Source organism: Mauremys reevesii, unplaced genomic scaffold, assembly GCF_016161935.1.
Source record: "Mauremys reevesii isolate NIE-2019 unplaced genomic scaffold, ASM1616193v1 Contig3, whole genome shotgun sequence".
NCBI lineage: Eukaryota > Metazoa > Chordata > Testudines > Geoemydidae > Mauremys > Mauremys reevesii.
In genome coordinates, this window is record NW_024100840.1 from 1,652,663 (window position 1) to 1,675,530 (window position 22,868).

The 22,868-nt window shown below is 45.6% G+C and overlaps 1 protein-coding gene across 1 annotated transcript in view; it reads left to right on the forward strand.

Moving 5' to 3' along the window:
- The window catches only part of LOC120393765 (stonustoxin subunit alpha-like), a 36,645-nt gene extending 22,157 nt beyond the window's left edge, over positions 1-14,488 (forward strand). The window contains exon 3 of the mRNA XM_039518262.1: positions 12,420-14,488. Coding sequence (XP_039374196.1) covers positions 12,420-14,488 — 2,069 coding nt within the window. The remainder of the gene's footprint in view (positions 1-12,419) is intronic.
- Positions 14,489-22,868: the final 8,380 nt, after the last annotated feature.

Genomic DNA, 22,868 nt, shown 5'->3' on the forward strand with positions numbered 1-22,868 from the left:
CCAAGGATGTTACATTTTATTATGTTATGGTCACTATTACCAAAAGCTTCAGCTATATTCACCTTTAGGACCAGATCCTGTGCTCCACTTAGGACTAAATCAAGAACTGATTTTACACAAACTAAGCCCTGGTCTACACTACGAGTTTAGGTCGAATTTAGCAGCATTAGATCAATTCAACCCTGCACCCGTCCACACGATGAAGCTGTTATTTTCGAGTTAAAGGGCTGTTAAAATCGATTTTGGTACTCCTCCCCCGAAGAGGGCATTAGCGCTGATATCGACCTTGCCAGGTCAAATTTGGGGTAGTGTGGACACAATTTGATGGTATTGGCCTCTGGGAGCTATCCCAGAGTGCTCCATTGTGACCGCTCTGGACAGCTCTCTCAACTCAGATGCACTGGCCAGGTAGACAAGAAAAGGCCCACGAACTTTTGAATCTCATTTCCTGTTTGGCCAGCATGGCGATCTGCAGGTGAGTACAGATCTCATCAGCAGAGGTGACCATGATGGAGTCCCAGAATCACAAAAGAGCCCCAGCATGGACCAAACGGGAGGTATGGGATCTGATCTCTGTATGAGGAGACGAATCCGTGCTATCAGAACTCTGTTCAAAAAGACGAAATGCCCAAACATTTGAAAAAATCTCAAAGGGCATGAAGGACAGAAGCTATAACAGTGACCCGCAGCAGTGCCATGTGAAACTTAAGGAGGCAAGTTGAGGCAAGCCTACCAAAAAATCAGAGAGGCAAACAGCCGCTCCAGGTCAGAGCCCCAGACATGCTGCTTCTGTGATGAGCTGCATGCCATGCAAAGGGGTGCAGCCACCACTACCCCATCCCTGTGCTTTGACTCCATCAATGGAGAAGCACGCAACAGGGATGCGGGTTTTCGGGATGAGGAAGATAGCTCACAGCAAGGAAGCAGAGAAACCGTTTTCCCCGACAGCCAGGAACTGTTTCTCACCCTGGACCTGGAGTCAGTAGCCCCTGAACCCACCTAAGGCTGCCTCTCGGAACTGCCAGGCGGAGAAGGGACCTCTGGTGAGTGTACCTCTGTAAATATTATACATGGTTTAAAATCAAGCATGTTTAATGATTAATTTGCCCTGACATTCGCGGCCAGTACAGCTACTGGAAAAGTCTGCTAACGTGTCTGGGGATGGAGCGGAAATCCTCCAGGGACATCTCCATAAAGCTCTCCTGGATGTACTCCCAAAGCCTTTGCAAAAGATTTTTGGGGAGGGCAGCCTTATTCTGTCCTCCATGGTAGGACACTTTACCACGCCAGGCCAGTAGCACATAGTCTGGAATCATTGCATAACAAACATGGCAGCGTATGGTCCCGGTGTTTGCTGGCATTCAAGCAACATCCGTTCTTTATCTCTCTGAGTTATCCTCAGGAGAGTGATATCGTTCATGGTAACCTGGTTTAAATAGGGTGATTTTATTAAGGGGACATTCAGAGGTGCCCGTTCCTGATGGGGTGTTTGCCTGTGGCTGAACAGAAATGTTCCCTGCTGTTAGCCATGCGGTGGGGGGAGGGGTGAAGTGATAATTCCAGAGAATTGGGTGTAGGGGGGGGGAGGATAGCTGGGTTTGCGCTGCACGTTAACACAAAAACTGCAGCCCCTCCTCCTTTTAAATGGCCAATTGATTTTAAATGGCCAACCCAACGGCTGCTTGGTATGGGAAATGAGGGCGCTGCTGTTTGAAACCATTACCACATTATGAAGGTTAAAGAAGTCAAAAGACTGTGTCTTACTATGGCTGCCTGCAAGCCAAATTCTGTTGCCCAGCCCTGCGTGAAAGATCTCTCACACCAAACCGGAATACCCTCAATAAGAGGAAAAATGCGACCTTGTATCGAAAGCACATGTGCTATGTAATGTTAACAGCAAGGTTTAACGTGAAAGTCTACCCATTGTTCTCTAAAATGTGTCTTTTTAACTACCACTCTCCCTCCACCAACTGCAAATGTTTCAACGCTCACACTATCTTCTCCTTCCCAGAGGCTAGCGAAGATTAAAAGGTGAAAAAAACCCACTTGCGATGAAATGTTCTCTGAGCTCATGCAGTCCTCCCACACTGAAAGAGCCCAGCAGAATGCATGGAGGCAGACAATCTCAGAGTCCAGGAAAGCACAATATGAACGCTAGGACAAGTGGAGGGCTGAAGATGATAGATAGTGTCAGCTTCCTGACAGAAGACAAGAGGCAATGCTGAGGCTACTGGAGGAACAAACTGATATGCTCCAGCATATGGTTGAGGTTCAGGAAAGGCAGCTTGAGCATAGACTGCTGCTACAGCCCCTGTGTAACCACCTGCCCTCCTCCCCAAGTTCCATAGCTTCCTCACCCAGATGCCCAAGAACGTGGTGGGGGGGCCTCCGGGCACCCAACCACTCCACCCCAGAGGACTGCCCAAGTAACAGAAATCTGGCATTTTAAAGTGCAGTTTAAAGTGCAGTGTGGCCTTGTCCTTCCCTCCTCCCCCACCCGACCCAGTGCTTTCCTCCTCCCCCAGCCCTCCTGGGCTACCTTGGCAGTTATCTCCTATTTGTGTGATGAATTAATAAAGAATGCACGAATGTGAAGCAACAATGACTTCATTGCCTCTGCAAGCGGTGATCGAAGGGGGCAGGGGAGGGTGGTTAGCTTACAGGGAAGTAAAGTAAACCAAGGGTGGGAAGGGAGGCTCATCAAGGAGAAACAAACAGAACGTTCTGTTCACACTGTAGCCTGGCCAGTCATTAAATTGGTTTTCAAAGTTTCTCTGATGCACACCACGCCCTCCTGTACTCTGCTAACCACCCTGGTGTCTGGCTGCACGTAATCAGCGGCCAGGCAATTTGCCTCAACCTCCCACCCCACCATAAATGTCTCCCCCTTACTCACACAGAGATTGTGGAATGCACAGCAAGCGGTAATAACAATGGAAATATTGGTTGCGCTGAGGTCTGAGCGAGTCAGTAAACTGCGCCAGCTCACTTTTAAAAGTCCAAATGCACATTCTACCACTATTCTGCACTTGCTCAGCCTATAGTTGAACAGCTCCTGACTACTGTCCAGGCTGCCTGTGTACGGCTTCATGAGCCATGGCATTAAGGGGGCTGGGTGCCCAAGGATAACTATAGGCATTTCAACATCCCCAACTGTTATTTTCTGGTCTGGGAAGAAAGTCCCTTGCTGCAGCTTTTGAAACAGACCAGAGTTCCTGAAGAAGCAAGCATCATGTACCTTTCCCGGCTATCCCACTATGATGTTGGTGAAACATCCCTTGTGATCCACCAGTGCTTGCCAGCACCATTGAAAAGTACCCCTTTCGGTTTATGTACTGGCTGGCTTGATGCTCCAGTGCCAAGATAGGGATATGGGTTCCATCTATCACCCCACCACAGTTAGGGAATGCCATTGCAGCAAAGCCATCCGCTATGACCTGCACATTTCCCAGAGTCACTACTCTTGATATCAGCAGCTCTTTGATTGCCTTGGCTACTTGGATCACAGCAGCCCACATAGTAGATTTGTCCATTCCAAATTGATGCCCGAGTGACCGGTAGCTGTCTGGTGTTGCAAGCTTCCACAGGGCTATCGCCACTTGCTTGTGAACTGTGAGGGCTGCTCTCATCTTGGTATTCTTGTGCTTCAGGGCAGGGGAAAGCAAGTCACAAAGTTCCATGAAAGTGCTCTTACGCATGCGAAAGTTTCGCAGCCATTGGAAATCGTCCCAGACATGCAACACTATGTTGTCCCATCAGTCTGTGCTTGTTTCCTGGGCCCAGAAATGAACCTGCCACATTAACACCATGAGATCCACATTGCCAGGGCCCGTACTTTGAGAGAAGTCTGTGTCCATGTCCTCATCACTCTCGTCACCATGCTGCCGTCGCCTCCTCGCCTGGTTTGCTTTTGCAGGTTCTGGTTCTGCATATACTGCAGGATAATGCACGTGGTGTTTACAGTGCTCATAATTGCAGCGGTGATCCGAGCGGGCTCCATGCTTGCCACGCTATGGCGTCTGCGCCGAAAAAAGGCATGAAATGATTGTCTGCTGTTGCTTGGATGGAGGGAGGAGTGACTGACAACATGGCTTTCAGAGTTGTAACACAGAATGGCCCCCTCAAAGACTGAACTCAAAACCCAGGGTTTAGCAGGCCAGTGCTCAAACTACTGAGCTATCCCTCCCCATATTATCCATAGAGGGAGGGAAGGAATGCAGGGGGGAAGCAAATGAATACAAAACAAATCTGGTCTTTATTGTTTTGATCCACTGCATCTCTCTTATACATCTTAGGCCGGCAGCAGATAGTGCAGTATGACTGCTGGCCATCATAATCTCCCATTTATGTCCAGGCGCCCCCAACCGACCTCATCAAGGTCAGCTAAAAGAGCTCCCAGGACACAATGATGATGGCTACCAATCATAATGCACCATCTGCTGCCAAAAGGCAATGAGCTGCTGCTGTGTAGCAATGCAGTACCGTGTCTGGCAGCACCCAGGAGACGTATGGTGATGGTGAGCTGAGTGGGCTCCATGTTTGCTGTGGTATGTCGTTTGCATGGATAACCCAGGAAAAAAGGCGAGAAAAGATATTTTGCCATTGCTTTCATGGAGGGAGGAAGAGAGAGGGAGGGCCTGATGACATTTACCCAGAACCACCCGCGACAATGTTTTTGCCCCATCAGGCATTGGGAGCTCAACCTAGATTTCCAATGGGTGGCGGAGACTGTGGGAACTGTGGGATAGCAACCCACAGTGCAATGCTCCGAAAGTCGACGCTAGCCTCGGTACTGTGGACGCATTCCGCCAACTTAATCATAGAATCATAGAATCTCAGGGTTGGAAGGGACCTCAGGAGGTATCTAGTCCAACCCCCTGCTCAAAGCAGGACCAATTCCCAACTAAATCATCCCAGCCAGGGCTTTGTCAAGCCGGGCCTTAAAAACCTCTAAGGAAGGAGATTCCACCAGCTCCCTAGGGAACCCATTCCAGTGCTTCACCACCCTCCTAGTGAAAAAGTTTTTCCTAATATCCAACCTAAACCTCCCTGTAAGGGTATGTGGACTCACCACTGTGGCACCTCCTGCTGGTCTCTTCTGGGAATTAGCTCATTGATCCAGGAGCACCCTCTGCAGACCAGTGATCCACCTTCCCTCTGGCCCCGTGTCCTTCCCGGACCCTGGTGTCCCTTTCTCTGGGATGCTGCCCCTCAGGCAGTAACCCCTCAGCCTCAGGGTTTCCTCACCCAGAGGACTCCCCACCCCCTATCCCCACCTTGCCTCTGTATAAGGCTACTGCCAGTCACCAACTAGCCCCCGTTCCCTGGGGCAGACTGCAGTGTATGCCATTCATCACTGGCAAGGGGGGGGTGGCCTGCTGCCTTCTTCCACCCTCAGTACCTTTATGGGCCTAGAACCAGGCCCTACAGCCTGGGAAGTCACCAGCCTGGAGCTCCCCTGGTCTTCTGGCTTTCCCCAGCTCTGCCTCACTCCCAGGTACCTCTCAACCTTCCCCAGCAGCCAGGCCTGTCTCCCTCCACAGCTAGAGGAGAGACTGCTGGCTGCCCTGGCTGCCTTATAAGGCCTGGTTAATCTGTTTGTGGCGTGGCTCCAGCTGCAGCCACTTCTCCCAATCAACCGGGGTTTTGCTCCTTTCCCCAGCCCCAGCCCCTCTGCAGGGCTTTTCCAACCCCTTCAGGGCTGGACCGGGTGTTCACCCCGCTACACTCCACCACTGCAACTTGAGAACATTGCTCCTTCTGTCATCTGCCACCACTGAGAGCAGTCTAGATCCGTCCTCTTTGGAACCCCCCTTCAGGTAGTTGAAAGCAGCTATCAAATCCCCCCTCATTCTTCTCTTCTGCAGGCTAAACAATCCCAGTTCCCTCAGCCTCTCCTCATAAGTCATGTGCTCCAGCCCCCTAATCATTTTTGTTGCCCTCCACTGGACTCTTTCCAATTTTTCCACATCCTTCTTGTAGTGTGGGGCCCAAAACTGGACACAGTACTCCAAATGAGGCTTTACCAATGCCAAATAGAAGGGAATGATCACGTCCCTCGATCTGCTGGGAGTGCTCCTATTTATACAGCCCAAAATACCGTTAGCCTTCTTGGCAACAAGGACACACTGTGGACTCATATCCAGCTTCTCATCCACTGTAACCCCTAGTGATTTTCTGCAAAACTGCTTCCTAGCTATTCGGTCCCTAGTCTGTAACAGTGAATGGGATTCTTCCGTCCTAAGTGCAGGACTCTGCACTTGTCCTTGTTGAACCTCATTAGATTTCTTTTGGCCCAATCCTCTAATTTGCCTAGGTCTAAGACTTAATGGTCTTAAGTGGGGACACACACAATCAACTGTATAAAATTGATTTCTAAAAAATCGACTTCTATAAATTTGACCTAATTTCGTAGTGTAGACATACCTTCAATTACTCAGCTATGTACCTACCTATTCTAAACCCCTGACTATTTTTTTTGCATAAATCCCAATAATTAACCTAAAGTAACACATTGCTTATCCTATAAAAACTTTCTTTTATTTGTCATCTATTTCCTGCTGTTAATCCTTGCTGGCTCCATCCAGTTGCTCGTATCTCACTGGTCTGTTTTTGAGGCCTTGGGTTTTTACCTGTTAGCTCATCTTGAGTGCACCTGAAGTTAGCAATTCCCTTATGACATTCTGTTTCACCCTGCTAGTTACACAGACCAAGGTTTTACTGTTTACACAATCCTGAAGCTTGTTCTGGAATGCTGCATCAGCAAAGACATACAAAAGGAACAATTCCTTCATATTGTCTTATAATATGTATACAGTGCAGTAGACGCTTGTTTGCAGCAATACCTTTCAAGAGCAACTGCTGCTTACAAGCAACATTTTTGCTGCGAACAGTTTCCCTACTTTGAATTGTCCATTCAGTAACAGCAACATAACCACCACATAAAAGCAACATTTGTGACACTGTGACATCACATCATCCATTTACTTGCATCATTTTTGTGGCAAAAACCAACAAAACGCCAAGAAGTCTTGCACTGAAAGAAAACAGTTCAGAGTATCTGAGACTATCAAACTCCGGGGGCTACTCAAAACGAAGCTGCAGTCAACTGGGAGTTCCACAGGTCAGTTGTATGAAGAATGTGGAAGCAGAAGGATAAGTTTTTGGTTCAATAGGTGCCATAAGCATGGGCCTGAAGGATGTCAACCAGGCTCTCTTTATATGGTTCAAGAAGAGGAGTATGCAGGGAGCACTGCTTGACGGACCCGCAATCAAGGAAAAAGCCCTTCAGCTTGCTGCTTCACTTGGATTAAATGATTTTAATGCAAATGATGGTTAGTTTACTACATGGAAGACATGCTTTAATGTCACTTACAAAAAAGCATGGCAAAAAACAGCAGACAAACCAGTAGCTTGAAAAGTTTTTCCCAGCTAACATCTACAATGCTGATGAAACAGTACTTTATCTGAAAGGGCTCTGTGACAGACGATCTGTATAAAAAATGAAAAGCTAGAAGAAAGGACAGCTTCAAAGGACAGGGTAACCGTGCTTGTCTGTGCCAACATGTATGGGAGCATTGGTGGTGGGTAAACCTAGAGCTGGGGGATGCAAATCGCCAGCTCTCCCTCTTCCGCCTGGGGCCCCACCCAAGCCCCCCCACCATAGGGGCAAACCCTTCTCCCACTCCGTGAGTGGTGTGTGGCCCCAGCCTGCATCCCTGGCCCAGGAACGCAGGGAGGGTGGGTGGCACCCGGCCTCAGCCTCCCTGGCCTCAGTGTGGCTGAAGCCCAGACTGTCCCAGGAGACTGTTGGAAGCCATGCTTGCCACTGAGGGAAGGAACCTGGAGGTGGGATGTGGGCTGGGACACCCTGGCAGTTTGGAAAGGCCTTGCTTTCATCTGCCTCTTATACCCACCACCCATGGATGGGAATGACAAATGCCAGCTGTTCATGATCAGGAAGTCATAATGACCCAGATGCTTTCCAAAATATTTCAGTAAACTTCCCCTCAATTATGTCAGTTCAGTGAATGTCTGCATGACAGGTGAAATTTTCATCAACTGGCTTAAAAAGTGGGACTGTCAGCTTCGCTTGCAGAGCCATAAGATATGGCTCTTACTGGATAAGTGCTCCACCCCCATTCCCTCAAGGAGTGGTTCTCACTAACATTCAGCTCAAATTCTTATCCCCTAACACTACATCTTTGATGCAACCTATGGGTCAAGGTCTGATTAAGAGGAAAGGACATTACCGATTAAAAATCAGAAACCAGATTATTGCTGTTCTTGATGCAGATCCCAATGCAGATGATCAGGAAGTCCTGAAAACTGTAAATTTGCTAGATTGAGTTCATTTTGTTGCTGAGGTATGGCAAGATGTAAATCTGGCAACAATTTCCAACTCTTTCGGGAAAGCAAATTTGTTGTGCTAGTGAAGTGCGTGCAAGATGAGGATATTGAAGAATTTGACAACCCCCTGAATGATGTTGCACTTCCAGTCAACATGGAAGAAGAGGACTTAGTAGCTGCTGTGGCTGTGCATGAGAATTTGCTCATATTTGGAGAGCTAACCAATGAGGAATTACTGAATGCTGCAGCTGTTGTAAGGCCAGAGAAATGAGCTTGTGTTGATTATTATCCTCTTGATTATGATATGTTTCAAAAGAATGAGAATGATTTTGATGAAGTTCCACCTCTGAGAAACTCAAAGCTGTTGAAGACTTCGAACACACTTTGGCACTTTTCACAGCTAGAGGACTTGGTGATAGGGACTACATGTCTCTTTAGGCCATTGAATCCTACCTTCAAAACAAAATTGCTACTGAGAAAAGGCAGAGTGGATTAACTGAGTTCTTTCACCTGATACGAGTGAGTTTATCCAGTCTTCATTAACTTACAAGTTGATACTCACTGTATAATTAGAATACACTTTGATGTGGAATAATATTTTAATTTAGGTTATTACAGTGTTATTATTTATTTGCTTACCCTTTGCTAGGGTAACTTACAGTGTGCACAAAGTATTATAGTTAATTGTGAGTACAAAACATGTTTACAAGTAAGAGCAAGAGGCAAGAGGTTGCATTTGTTGTCATAGTTGAAGTTTGTTCTTAAAACATAAAAATAAAACTTCATACTTTTTTAATGTTAACTCAATTAATACCGTGTTCCTGATACAATGTGGTAGTAGGCATCAAATGCAGAAAAGAGCAGATGTTTAAAATGTAGAGTATGTATACTAATGTAAAACTGTAGCAATAATAGTAAACATGCATCTTATTATTACAATTCTAGATTGTTTGCATGTACTGTAGCTGTTTTAAAAGCAGGCTGCCTTTGGTTAGATGACACTTCCCATAACAGCAAAAGTTACTTAGGAGCAACACAGCAAAACGGCACCAATATGTTCTACTAACAAGTGTCTAGTGTATTCATTTCTCTAATATTATTTACTATATATATTTAACTAACACAATTCATTACCCAGTTTTCTAACAAGGTAATCTTTTTATGGCCTCTAGATCAAAAGTAGTTTGACAGATTTTCCTCAGAAAAATTCTCCTTTACTGTAAATGTGTCAATTTTCTGGCCAATCTAATTTCCCAAGCCAAATTGGCAGTTGTGCTAAAATAAGATTCTATCCCACTTCCATAATAAAGTCGTAAGTATGATATGGAGCAGCTAGTACTTCTGCTTAAAATTTCATTATAGCTTATCATTTTGCTTAAAGGTTTATATGTGTAACCCTTCTGCCAGGCCGAGCTGATAGCAGCAAGGGCCGGGTTCAGTACATAGGGATCCCCTCCCAACAACGTAAAGCAAAACCAGCTCGAGCCCCCACCCAGTGACCTGGGAAAATCTTACACACACTCCTGGGCGCCTCAAAGAGGCAATACTGCCCCTCTCACAAGCACAGAGTCTCAGTGTAGCAGAAAATATTTAATAACGTGAGGTAAACAACTCAGCATTAAATTGGGAAAACACCACAACTAGAGTTCATAGACCAAACCGTGAGCAACGACCCACCCCAGCAAATTGGGCCGTGTCCTTTCCCTTTGGTTCTTGAGTCCAGCAACCCAAAAATCACCCAAAGTCCAACACCCCAAAAGTCTCTTGAGTCCAGCAACCCAAGAATCACCCAAAGTCCCAAAAATCTAACAACCCAAGAGTCTCTGTCCATGGTCAGTGCAGCCCCAGAGTTCAGAAGTTTATCTGCAGAGTTTTACCCCCCAAGCCTGGGTGGAAAGGTGGGGGGAATAGAGGGGTACATAGTGTGTTAAGGGGCTCTGTACGTTCAAGACTGACTGCTCCGCCTCTCTGTGGGGTTCTGCTGCAGCCTTCACCATGAGACGTTCCACTCCACCAGCTATCCCGTGAGCTGCTCCAGCTGTCCCATGAACTGCTCCACTCCACCAGCCATCCCCACAAACTGCTCTGCTCAGCTCCCCTCTGCTCTGCTCACTGTTTCATGGGCCGCTCCAACTGTCCCAGAAAACTGCTCCGCTCCACCAGCTGCTCCACTCCACCAGCCATCCCACAAACCGCTCTGTTCCACCAGCCACTTAGCAATATAGTGTCAGGCTTCCCCACTAGTTAACACAGCACTCAGTGATCTCAGCTCTTAGTAATGTTAGCTCTTTAGGGATTTCAGCTTGAAGTAGGAGAGACCTAGTACTAATGCGCTATTGGCCCAAAGTGAATTCAGCTCAGCAGCCTGTAACTAGATTCCTAATGGAATCAAAATTAGCTCTGACATTCAACAGTGGTGATACAATTGGTGTTTCAGGCTTACAAAGAGACCCCACAGCACCACATACAAATACCTACCCCCAGCCACTCTCAATTCACTGAGTTTTGGAACCCATGTCCTTTGTCTAGTGAGTGCTACTTAGTTGATGGCGAGACCCTCTGTCATAAAACAGTTTCATTGTCCTTGATTCACATAATCAGGGTAACAACACTTTATTCCTCCTGCCCCAATAACAAAGAAACTGGGGATCCCACAGCAACCAAAGTGACCATTTGGGCTGCTGTGGGGTCATGCTAGGCGGGGTGGGTGTGCCTATGCAAACAAGATCAGCCCCTGAAGTTCTTTTCCACACTCGCCACAATTCACCACCAGATGTCAGGGTAGAGCTCATCCTGACTCTGCTTACATATATAATGTAATACATATAATGCTGAGTTAATTATGTCATTATCTCAGCATTGTATCTGCATGCACATCCTTTAGTGACTTTTTGATTTTAATATAGTTTTTGTGCATGGAATAAAATTAATCTATAGTGGGATTTTACCAGGTGAATCAGTGTGGTTTTCTATAGCTCGCTTTTCAATTGATCTATAATCCTAGTAACTCAATGCTAAAATACAGTGTAGGTATCTTGGTACAGTTCTTTCTCTTTAGTAGGAGCAATAGCTTGGTGTGGCACATCAGTTGTTTTATCTTGTGAAATAGGAACTTCAAGCCCTACTTGAGAAAAAAAAGTTTTGTTTTACATTTTTGTAAAAATTCATTTGGGGTGGTGAGGGTTGTCTACTTTTGTTTCTTTTGGTAGGCTAAAATTTTACTTTTTACACTATTTATTCAGGAAGTTTTAACAAGGTTAGAAATCCTTGCCATGAAAATATCAGAAATGAAACAACATTAGCATACTTGCCCCACAACTCCAATTCTTTTTTCAGTTGCTGAAGTAGTGGTTTGACATTGAAATCATAGAGCTCTGTTGTTTTTAAAGGATGATACAGTAAATATAAAACATTACAATACTTTCATGCTATGTACTATAGACTATGGGCATGTGTACATTACCCGCTGGATCTACAGGCAGCAATCGATACAGCGATCCAGCGGGGGTCAATTTATCGTGTCTAGTCTAGACACGATAAATCGACCACTGAGCACTCTTCTGTTGACTCTGGTCGTCCACCAGGGCGAGAGGTGCAGGCAGATTCAATGAGAGAGTGTCAGCTGTCGACTTACACCAGTGAAGACACTGTGGTAAGTAGATCTAAGTATGTCAACTTTAGCTACTTTATTCATGTAGATGAAGTTGTGTAACTTAGATTGAGCCCCCGCCCCCTACCAGTGTAGACCAAACCTATGTGAAATAAAATCTCTCCTTCTAAATTGCCTCAGATGGTGTTTGAATTCTTCATGTGCTAACTACTGTTATGCTCAGCACCCCAAACTCATAACAACCCTAATATGGTATTGATAGGTGTTATTGGCCCTTAGACACAAAATAGATGCCAAATAAAAGCCTAAGACAGACAGACAGACCTTCCAACAGAGCACCCTCATTCTAGACCTCTCACTGGTAGCATGTTACTTTAATATGAGACAATTACATTGAATGAGAAGGATTTCATACCACATTTATCTGTCACTAACTGAGTGTCTGTGTGGAATTTCTCAGGTATCACTTTATGGAACACCGATACCCTTAGCAAACAAGTGGGGACAACAATGCAGCACAAGGCTGAAGTTCAAATCATTGCATCTGACACCATGGAAGATAAGGCCTCTGCTCTCAGTCTCTCAGGATCCCTGAAGGCAAGTTTCCTGGGGGGCCTGGTAGAAGTGAATGGATCTGCAGCATTTTTAAATGATACCAAGAAATCCAAAAATCAAGCCCGAGTTACATTACAATATTCAACAACAACCAAGTTTGAGCAGCTGGCTATAAGCCATTCAGAGCACCAGAATATCTCTTATCCTGCTGTATGTGACCAAAATAAAGCAACCCATGTGGTCACAGCTATACTGTACGGGGCTCAGGCTTTCTTTGTGTTTGATCGAGAAGTTTCTTCAACTGAGAGTGTAGAAGAGATACAGGGAAAGATGAAACTTATGATAGAAAAATTACCAAAAATATCAGGAGGAGGAGAGGGGCCTGTGAAAATGGAATACAAGAAAGCATCAGAGGCTGAAAATGTCAGTTGCACATTCTATGGTGATTTTGCTCTTGAGAACAATCCAGTTACTTATCTAGATGCCATGGAAATTTGTTCCACCCTCCCAAAGCTGTTGGGTGACAGCGGGGAGAAGGCCGTACCAGTGAGAGTTTGGCTGTACCCGCTGACCAAGCTGGACTCCAGAGCTGCTCAGCTGGTGCGTGAGATCAGCAGAGTACTGATTTTTGATGCTCAAACAGCCTTGGAGCAACTGACCGAACTGGACATGCGAGGCAATGACATGATGAAAAATCCAATTGCCACAACCTTCCCTGAAATCAAAAAGAAAATCCAGCAATTCAAAGATCTGTGTCAGCAACACAGACAGACTTTCCAGCAACAACTAGCAAGAATCTTACCTGCTATCCGTGGAGGTGAAGCAGAAGAAAGGGCCCTGGTGGACATTTTAAAAAGCAAAGAACAATCACCATTCAATACACAGAGACTTTATGAATTTCTGGATACAAAGGAGCAGGAGATGAATTTAGTGGATTCCTACCTTGCTAGGCTACAGAATGTGGAAGTCATATCCTCCAAGAGTGAACTAGATAAAATAGTACTCTGCCCTAAGCATGATTCTGTTGTGTGTTTCACACTTACTTCATTACACAACAAAGAACCATATTTATCAGATTTGACCTTTTGGCTTCGAAGACAGTTTCTGGAGAAAATTCATGATTCAGCATCAGCCAGTTCTCCCTATGAGAAATCACATTCCAAACAGTGGTTTGAGAATGAAAAGATAAGAAGAAAAGCACGAAAATTCGCAAAGTCCTTCTTAGACTTTACTAATGTCAATAAATCTCATGGAAACACCCAGTTCATTGTGGCCTCTGTTCCAGATGAGGACCATCCAGGAGCTACAATTTACCTGTATGAGGATGGAGAGCTGGACAGCACCAACTTTGAGCCCCCATCAAAACCTCTCCCTCCTCTGATTGATGGAATCAGACACAATTGTGTGCAGCTCACGTTTAATCCATCAGACTTTGGAAGGGCTGCGATATCCGGCTATCTAGTAGAGTACAGAATTTTAGGGCAGGAGATCTGGACGTCTGTGACTGTAAATAACACACAAGAAACATTCACAGTAACAGGGCTACATGCAAACACCGAGTACCAGTTCCGATACGCTGCAGTGAGCAAACCAGGGCTCAGTGAGAGCAGCGACGTGAGTGATCCTGTGAAGACTCTTCCCCCAACCAGCCCCCCTGGGAAGCCAGAAAAAGCTACTGTAGAATCATCTTCCATTGCCCTCACCTGGGAGAGTCCAAGTGTCACTGGAGATGGAGTCAGTATAAGGGAGTGTAAGGTAGAATATAAAGAAGAGGTTGAAGGTGAAAGCTATGAGGAGAAAGACAAATGGCTGGGACAAAGGACAGAAGAGAGAACTGGATCTTATAACACTGATGGACTGAAGCTGGAGACGACCTATAGATTTCAAGCGTCGGCTGTGTGCGCGGATCGGGCTGTGAGAGACCCAAGTGAGGACAGTTGGATCTCAACACCAGAGAAAGGTAAACATGAATAAATCTGCATATTTTTTCCTCAATTAAAGTCCTCTGTGCCTGGAGCTACTGGATCAGGTAAGAGAATCTTTATCATGGGAATGAATCTAAAATATCCTGGGTGTATAATGCAGAATCAGCATCCGTTCAAATAAGGAATAAAATTACAAATAAATCTTAGCATCCACTTGAACACCCAAGCTGGTTCCTATGCCCGGACTAGATGGGTTAGGTCAATGTTTCTCAATGACCGGTCCATGGACCGGTGCGAGTCTGTGGCAGCCTCCTTGCTGGTCCCTGAGATTTCCTTGACACATTTTAGGAAGGCATCAAGCCAGTCCCTGGCATCAAAAAGATTGAGAAATACTGGCTTAGGTGACCGATACCCCAGACCCAGATCACAGAGTAGATCAACATAAGAATGGCCATACTGGGTCAGATCAATAGTCCATCTAGCCCAGTATCCTGTCTTCCAGCAGTGGCTAATGCCAGGTGCCCCACAGGGAATGAACAGAACAGGGAATCATCAAGTGATCCATCCCCTGTCATCCACTCCTAGCTTCTGGCAAACAGAGGTTAGGGACACTAAGAGCATGGGATTGTATCTTTGATCATTTTGTCTAATAGCCATTGATGGACCTATCCTCCATGAACTTATCTAATTGTATTTGGAACCCAGTTATAGTTTTGGCAACAATTTCCACAGGTTAACTGTTCATTCTGTGAAGAAGTACTTCCTTTTGTTTGTTTTAAACTTGTTGCCTATTATTTCATCAGATGATCCCTGGTTCTTGTGTTATGTGAAGAAGTAAATAACACTTACTTCCTTATTCACTTTCTTCACATCATTAATGTTTTTATAGACCTCTATCCTATACCCCCTTAGTTGTCTCTTTTCCAAGCTGCAAAGTCTCAGTCTTTTTAATCTCTCCTCATATAGAAGCTGTTCCATACCCATAAATATTTTGTTGCCATTTTCTGTACTTTTTCCAGTTCCAGTATATCTTTTTTGAAATGGGTGACCAGAACTGTATGCAGTATTCAAGATGTGGGCGTGCAATGGATTTATATAGTGTCTTTATGATATTTACTGTTTTATTATCTATCCCTTTCCTAGTGGTTCCTAACATTGTTAGTTTTTTGACTACCAATGCACATTGAGTAGATGTTTTTAGAGAACTATCTACAATGACTATAAAGTCTCTTTCTTGAGTAACAGCTACTTTAGACCAGTGGCTATCAACCTTTCCAGATTACTAAACCCATTTCAGGTGCCTGATTTGTCTTGCCTACCCCCAAGTTTCCCCTCAGTTAAAAACTATTTGCTTACAAAATCAGAAATAAAAATACAAAAGTGTCACAGCACAGTGTTACTTTAAAATTGCTTACATTCTCATTTTTACCATATAATTATAAAATAAATCAATTGGAATATAAACATTGTACTTACATTTCAGTGTAAAGTATATAGAGCAGTATGAACAAGTCATTGTATTAAATTTTAGTTTGTACTGACTTCATTACTGCATTTTATGTAGCCTGTTGGAAAACTAGGCAAATATAAAGATGAGTTTATGTACCACCTGGAAGACCTCTGTGTACTCCCCGAGGTAAACATATCCCTGATTAAGCACCACTGATTTACACCACAGCATTTTATATGTATATTTGGGATTGTTTTCCAATGTGCATTACTTTGCATTTATCAACACTGAATTTCATCTGCCATTTTGTTGCCCAGTCACCCAGTTTTGTAAAATCCTTTTTGTAACTCTTCACAGTCTGCTTTAGATGTAACTATCTCAAGTAATTTTGTATCGTGCAGCATTTGCCTCCTCACTATTTACCCCTTTTTCCACATCATTTGTGAATATGTTGAACAGCACTGGACCCAGTATAGATCCCTGGTATACCCTGCTATTTACCTCTTTCCATTGTGAAAACTGACCATTTATTCCTAACTTTTGTTTTCTGTCTTTTAACCAGTTACTGATCCATGAGAGGACCTTCCCTCTTATCTCATGATTGAGTACTTTGTTTTTGAGCCTTTAGTGAGGGACCTTGTCAAAGGCTTTCTGAAAGTCCAAATACACTATATTCACTGGATCACCCTTGTCCACATGTTTGTTGACCCTCTAAAAATTCTAATAGATTGGCGAGGCATGATTTCCCTTTACAAAAGTCATGTTGACTCTTCCTCAACAAATTGTATTAGTTTATGTGTCTGATAATTCTGTTCTTTACTATAGTTTCAATCAATTTGCCTAACACTGAAGTTAGGCTTACTGGCCTACAATTGCCAGGATCACCTCTGGAACTGTTTTAAAAATTGCCATTATATTACCTATGTGCCAGTCATCTTGTACAGAGGCTGATTTAAGGTTACATACCACAGTTCTGCAATTTCATATTTGAGTTCCTTCAGAACTTGTGGATGAATACTATCTGGTCCTGGTGACTTATTACTATTAAATTTATCTCCCCCCTCCTGCAAAATCTTCCTCTGTTGACACCTCAATCTGGGACAGTTCCTCAGATCTGTCACCTAAAAAGAAAGGCTCAGGTGTGGGAATCTCCCTCACATCCTAAGTTGTGAAGACCGATGCAAAGAATTCATTTAGTTTCTCCACAATGGCCTTATCATCCTTGAGTGCTCCTTTAGCACCTCGATCATCCAGTGGCCCCACTGGTTGTTTGGTAGGCTTCCTTCTTCTGATGTACTTAAAATTATTTTTTGGCTGTTAGTTTTCATATTTTTTGCATATGGGTTTCAAATTTCTTCTTGTGGAATTCAAAAAGTTTCTGGAGGAGCACTAACAACCATGGCTCCCGTATATTTTTCTTTCACCTCCCCATGCTCTCCTCACAGCTTCCCCACTGATGATTGTTCAGCTTCAGATCTGAGTCAGATGGCAGTCCCAGGAGTGTGGAGTAGGGATGGGGGAAGTGCACAGGATATTTGTTGGCACAACTCTATGTTTCCAGGAAATGTTTAGAACACAAAACCAAGCCCTGTTCCAAGAATGCTTTGGCTGAACCAGTTCTATCCCACCCATTGTCACTGGTGCCAAAGCAACTAAACCGAATCTAAGGCAACAAGCTGTGCAGAGATAGCCACTCGGAAAGGGCATGAGTTGAAGTGAGGTTGAAACAATGCTCCTGAGAGAGCAGGAGATGTTTTATGAGACAGCAATAGCAGCACTGTGGGGGAGGCGGGGTAGGAAGGTGATGAAACGGAGACCGAGATGGTGGATGAGTGGAGAGTGACAGGGGGAGAATTGCCTGTGGGGATGGAGAACAAGAGAGAAGTGAGGGGAGGAGTGAAAAAAACCTTTAATAGTGACAGATTAAACATACAGAATCCATTATTGAAGGAACTAGGCCATGATCCAGCAAAGCATTTTCCTTCTGCGACCAGTGGTCCCCCTCACTCTGGCTCTACTTCACAAGGGCAATAGGGCTCATAGAATCCATTCCTTCTTCAGAGATGGACAGTTCTGTGAGATGTGGCCTGGGATCACCCAAATGTCGAGGAGGCAGGAAAGCTGGGTCCTTGCACCTTCTCCTTCCGGTGTTTCTCCAGCAGCACCATGAATTGATCTAATCCAATGTGTCATTGTGAAAAGTACTAGCTGTGGTCAAAAATTCTGACCTCCTTTTCCCTCCCCAGGGAAGTTTGGATCTAGGGGCCTTGCCCCTCTGGTGGTGTCTGGGCCCATTTCCCTGCCCTCATCTGTGTGTTGAGATCTGGGGAGCCTGTACTCGTCTGAGGCTCTGACTCCTCCTGCTCCCCTGATATAAGCTTGGATCTGGAGTGGGCTTCCCTTTCGGGGGTATCTGCACCCTTCACCCTGTCACCCCTTCAGGTAGGAGCCAGAATGTGGAGGGACCTTGAATCTCTGTGAGGGTCTGAGCCCTTCTCCCTGCTCCCCACATGTGTGCCAGAATATGGGTGTCTGTCCCTTTGAGGGGGTCTGTGCCCCTGTATGCGTGTACTGGGATCTGGGAAGACCATCTCTCTTAAGGGGGTCTGAGCCCTTCTCCCTTTCCCCATGTGATCCAGGATCCTCCCTCCCCCCCACCCCATGAACAGGCATGTGAAGAAGTCCTGCTCCTATGGGAGCGGAGCTGAGAACAGGCATGCTTGGTGCATATCACAACCTCTCAAACCCTGACAACAAAAAAACAGAACCAGAATAACCTCAACCCAGCAAGCTGGGAAAACTAAAGATCTGGGTGCCTCTGAGAGGCAATACTTCCCCTCTAGCAAGCACTGAGTCGGTGTATAGCAAAATAATTTTTTAATTAAAAAGGAACCCAGCATTCACTTGGGAAAACAACAAAACCATGATTTAAAAGCACGAAACCATAAGCGAATACTCACCCCCAGTACGTTGGGCAGTGTCCTTTGCCTCAGTTTCCCACCTTGCAGTGTGAAAGTCCAACAAATAACTCTCCCTTTTACATGCCACTCTCCTTTCCCTCTGCTGCACCCCACTCAAAGCTGGTTGGCCTTGGTCAGCCCATATGCAGAGATCAGAGGTGCATTTGCCTGGGTCCACCTTCCCACCCTGAAATGAGGGGTTGGGGGGGGCAGTTGAGCAATGCATCCGCTGCTGCCACTGCCTCTGCAACTGGCTCACTGTTGATACTTCTGTTATTTCAGGCACTACTCATCTCTGTTGTTGTTCACTGATGCTGCTTGTGGCTCACAGCCACTTCTGTGATGCCACGTTCTGAGACTCCCCCTCTTAGCCAGGCTCTTAGTGATTTTAGCAGGCAGTGGGGAACCTCTCTGCTACTGGGCTGCTTCATTGTCTTTTACTGCAACACTGTCCCCAGACCAGACTTAAGGCTTAGTTCCTAGACTTGCTTATCAGTGATCTCAGCTCCAGTAACCACTGAACACAAACAAGCACTCTCAAGTGAATCCAATCAGCTCTGCCTTTAAACACTGCACAGGGGAGGGTCAAATGGTGTTTAGGACTCTTCAGGAAAAACTCACCTTGTCAGGTAGGAACCAGTGGTGTAGCCAGGTGGAGCGAACAGGGGAAGGGGAGCAGGGGGAGCGGCCGCTCTCCCCACTGAGAACAAGTGGCACCCTTTTAATTTTTTCGCACCTTTTAAATTTTTACTCTGAACTGGGGGACGGGGGACATAAAAAAAGGCGTCACCTGCTGTGGCGTTTGTACTCACCGGGCGGCACTTTGGGTCTTTGGCGGCACTTCGGCAGCGGGTCCTTTACTCGCTCCGGGTCTTCGGAGGCACTGAAGGACCCACCGCCAAAATCCCAGCATCAGTGACGGACCCACTGCTGAAGTGCCACCAAAGACCCAGAGTGCCACCCAATGAGTACAAGCAGGAGCAGCAGGTGGCACATTTTTTTATGTCCGCTCCCGCTGTTCAGAGTAAAAATTAAAAAGGCGCCGAAAAATTAAAAAGGCACCACTTGTGCTCAGTGGGGGAGCGTCCGCTCCCCCTGCTCCCCCCCAGCTACGCTACCTGTAGGAACACCTCCCCACCCCGAGCTTCACTGGATTTGGCATCTGTAACCCCTGCTTAGCAAGTGAGGTTCAGTTTAGGTGACCCCTTCAATCAGGGCATGTTAAGTAGTTAATGCATTACCCCTGAACACAATGCTAAAGTGAATGGTAACCCAATACCAGCCAAAATTGATCACTTTGGCAAAGTCACTGCATCTGCTGAACACCGAGGCAGAGTAGGTGTGTCTATTAGTGAGTCAACAGTGTGCCCTTGTTGGTAAGAAGGCTAATGGCATTTTGGGCTGTATAAGTAGGGGCATTGCCAGCACATCGAGGGATGTGATCATTCCCCTCTATTTGGCATTGGTGAGGCCTCATCTGGAGTACTGTGTCCAGTTTTGGGCCCCACACTACAAGAAGGATGTGGAAAAATTGGAGAGAGTCCAGTGGAGGGCAATAAAAATGATTAGGGGGCTGGAGCACATGACTTATGAGGCGAGGCTGAGGGAACTGGGGTTATTTCGTCTGCAGAAGAGAAGAACGAGGGGGGATTTAATAGTTGCTTTCAGCTACCTGAAAGGGGGTTCCAAAGAGGATGGATCTAGACTGTTCTCAGTGGTAGCAGATGATAGAACAAGGAGCAATGGTCTCAAGTTGCAGAGGGGGAGGTCTAGGTTGGATATTAGGAAAAGCTTTTTCACTAGGAGGGTGGTGAAGCACTGGAATGGGTTACCTAGGGAGGTGGTGGAATCTCCTTCCTTAGAGGTTTTTAAGGTCAGGCTTGACAAAGCCCTGCCTGGGATGATTTAGTTGGGAATTGGTCCTGCTTTGAGCAGGGGGTTGGATTAGATACCTCCTGAGGTCCCTTCCAACCCTGAGATTATATGATTCTATGATTAGTGAAACAAGGTGCGAGAGGTGATATCATTTATTGAACCAACTTCTCTTGGTGACAGAGACTAGATTTTGAGCCACACAAAGCCCTTCTTCAGGTCTGGGATATGTACTCAGTGTGTCACAGCTGGTCCAGTAAAAGACATTTCCTCATCCACTTTATGTCTCTAATATCCTGGGACCAACATGGCTACAAGAACACTGCATCCATGGGTGTGTCTATGACAGGGGAGAGCTCATTGGAATCCTAGAAGATTAGGGTTGGAAGAGACCTCAGGAGGTTATCTAGTCCAACCCCCTGCTCAAAGCAGGACCAATCCCCAACTAAATCATCCCAAACAAGGCTTTGTCAAGATGGGCCTTAAAAACCTCTAAGGAAGGAGATTCCACTACCTCCCTAGGTAACCCATTCCAGTGCTTCACCACCCTCCCAGTGAAATTGTGTTTCCTAATATCCAACCTAAACCTCCCCCACTGCAACTTGAGACCATTACTCCTTGTTCTGTCATCTGCCACCACTGAGAGCAGCCGAGCTGCATCCTCTTTGGAACCCGCTGGACTCTCTCCAATTTGTCCACATCCCTTCCGTAGCAAGGGGACCAAAACTGGACTCAATACTCCAGGTGTGATCTCATCAGTGATGATTAGAGGGGAATGATCACATCCCTCGATCTGTTGGCAATGCTCCTACTAATGCAGCCCAATATACCGTTAGCGTTCTTGGCAACAAGGGCACACTGCTGACTCATATCCAGCTTCTCATCCACTGTAATCCCCAGGTCCTTTTCTACAGAACTGCTGCTTAGTCAGTCTGTCCCCAGCCTGTAGCGGTGCATGGGATTCTTCTGTCCTAAGTGCAGGACTCTGCATTTCTCTTTGTTGAACCTCATTAGATTTCTTTTGGCCCAATCCTCCAATTTGTCTAGGTCACTCTGGACCCTATCCCTACCCTCCAGCATATACACCTCTCCCCCCAGCTTAGTGTCATCTGCGAACTTGCTGAGGGTGCAATTCATCCCATCATCCAGATCATTAATAAAGATGTTGAACCAAACCAGCCCCAGCTGCTTTATACCGGCTGCCAATTGGATATCAAGCCATTGATCGCTACCCATTGAGCCCAATGATCTAGCCAGCTTTCTATCCACCTTATAGCCCATGCATCCAATCCATACTTTTTTTAACTTGCTGGCAAGAATACTGTGGGAGACCGTATCAAAAGCTTTGCTAAAGTCAAGGTATATCACATTCACCACTTTCCCTATATCTACAGACCAGTTATCTCATCATAGAAGACAGTCAGGTTGGTCCTGGTCACCTTCCTCTCCTCCAAGTGCTTCAAAATGTATTCCCTGAGGACCTGCTCCATGATTTTGCCAGGGACTGAAGTGAGGCTGACCGGTCTGTAGTTCCCCAGATTCTCTTTCTTCCCTTTTTTAAATATGGGCACAATATTTGCCTTTTTCCAATCTTCTGAGACCTCCCCCAATTGCCACTAATTTTCAAAGATAATGACCAATGGCTCTGCAATCACATCAGCCAACTCCCTCAGCACCCTTGGATGCATTAGATCTGGACCCATGGACTTGTGCATGTCCAGCTTTTCTAAATAGTCCTTAACCTTTCTTTCACCACTGAAGGATGCTCACCTCCTCCCCATACTGTGTTGCCCAGTGCAGCAGTCTGGGAACTGCCCTTGACTGTGAAAACTGAGGCAAAAAAAGCATTGAGTACTTCAGCTTTTTACACATCCTTTGTCACTATATTGCCTCCCCCATTCAGTGTCTGAGTTAACAGTTTGAGATTGTTGAAATAACAGACTCAATTAAAATTATTTAATCTAAGATTATTAATCAGAGATTAGTACATCACTATACAGAATACAGAAATAAACACATTACCACCCTTTGTTAGCAGACTAAGAGCTGGATATGTGTCTTTCGTGCATCTTGAAGAGACATGCAATTTTCATTACCCCAACCTACGTTTTCATATCATTATCATTATATGGGGTTTCAGACAAAGG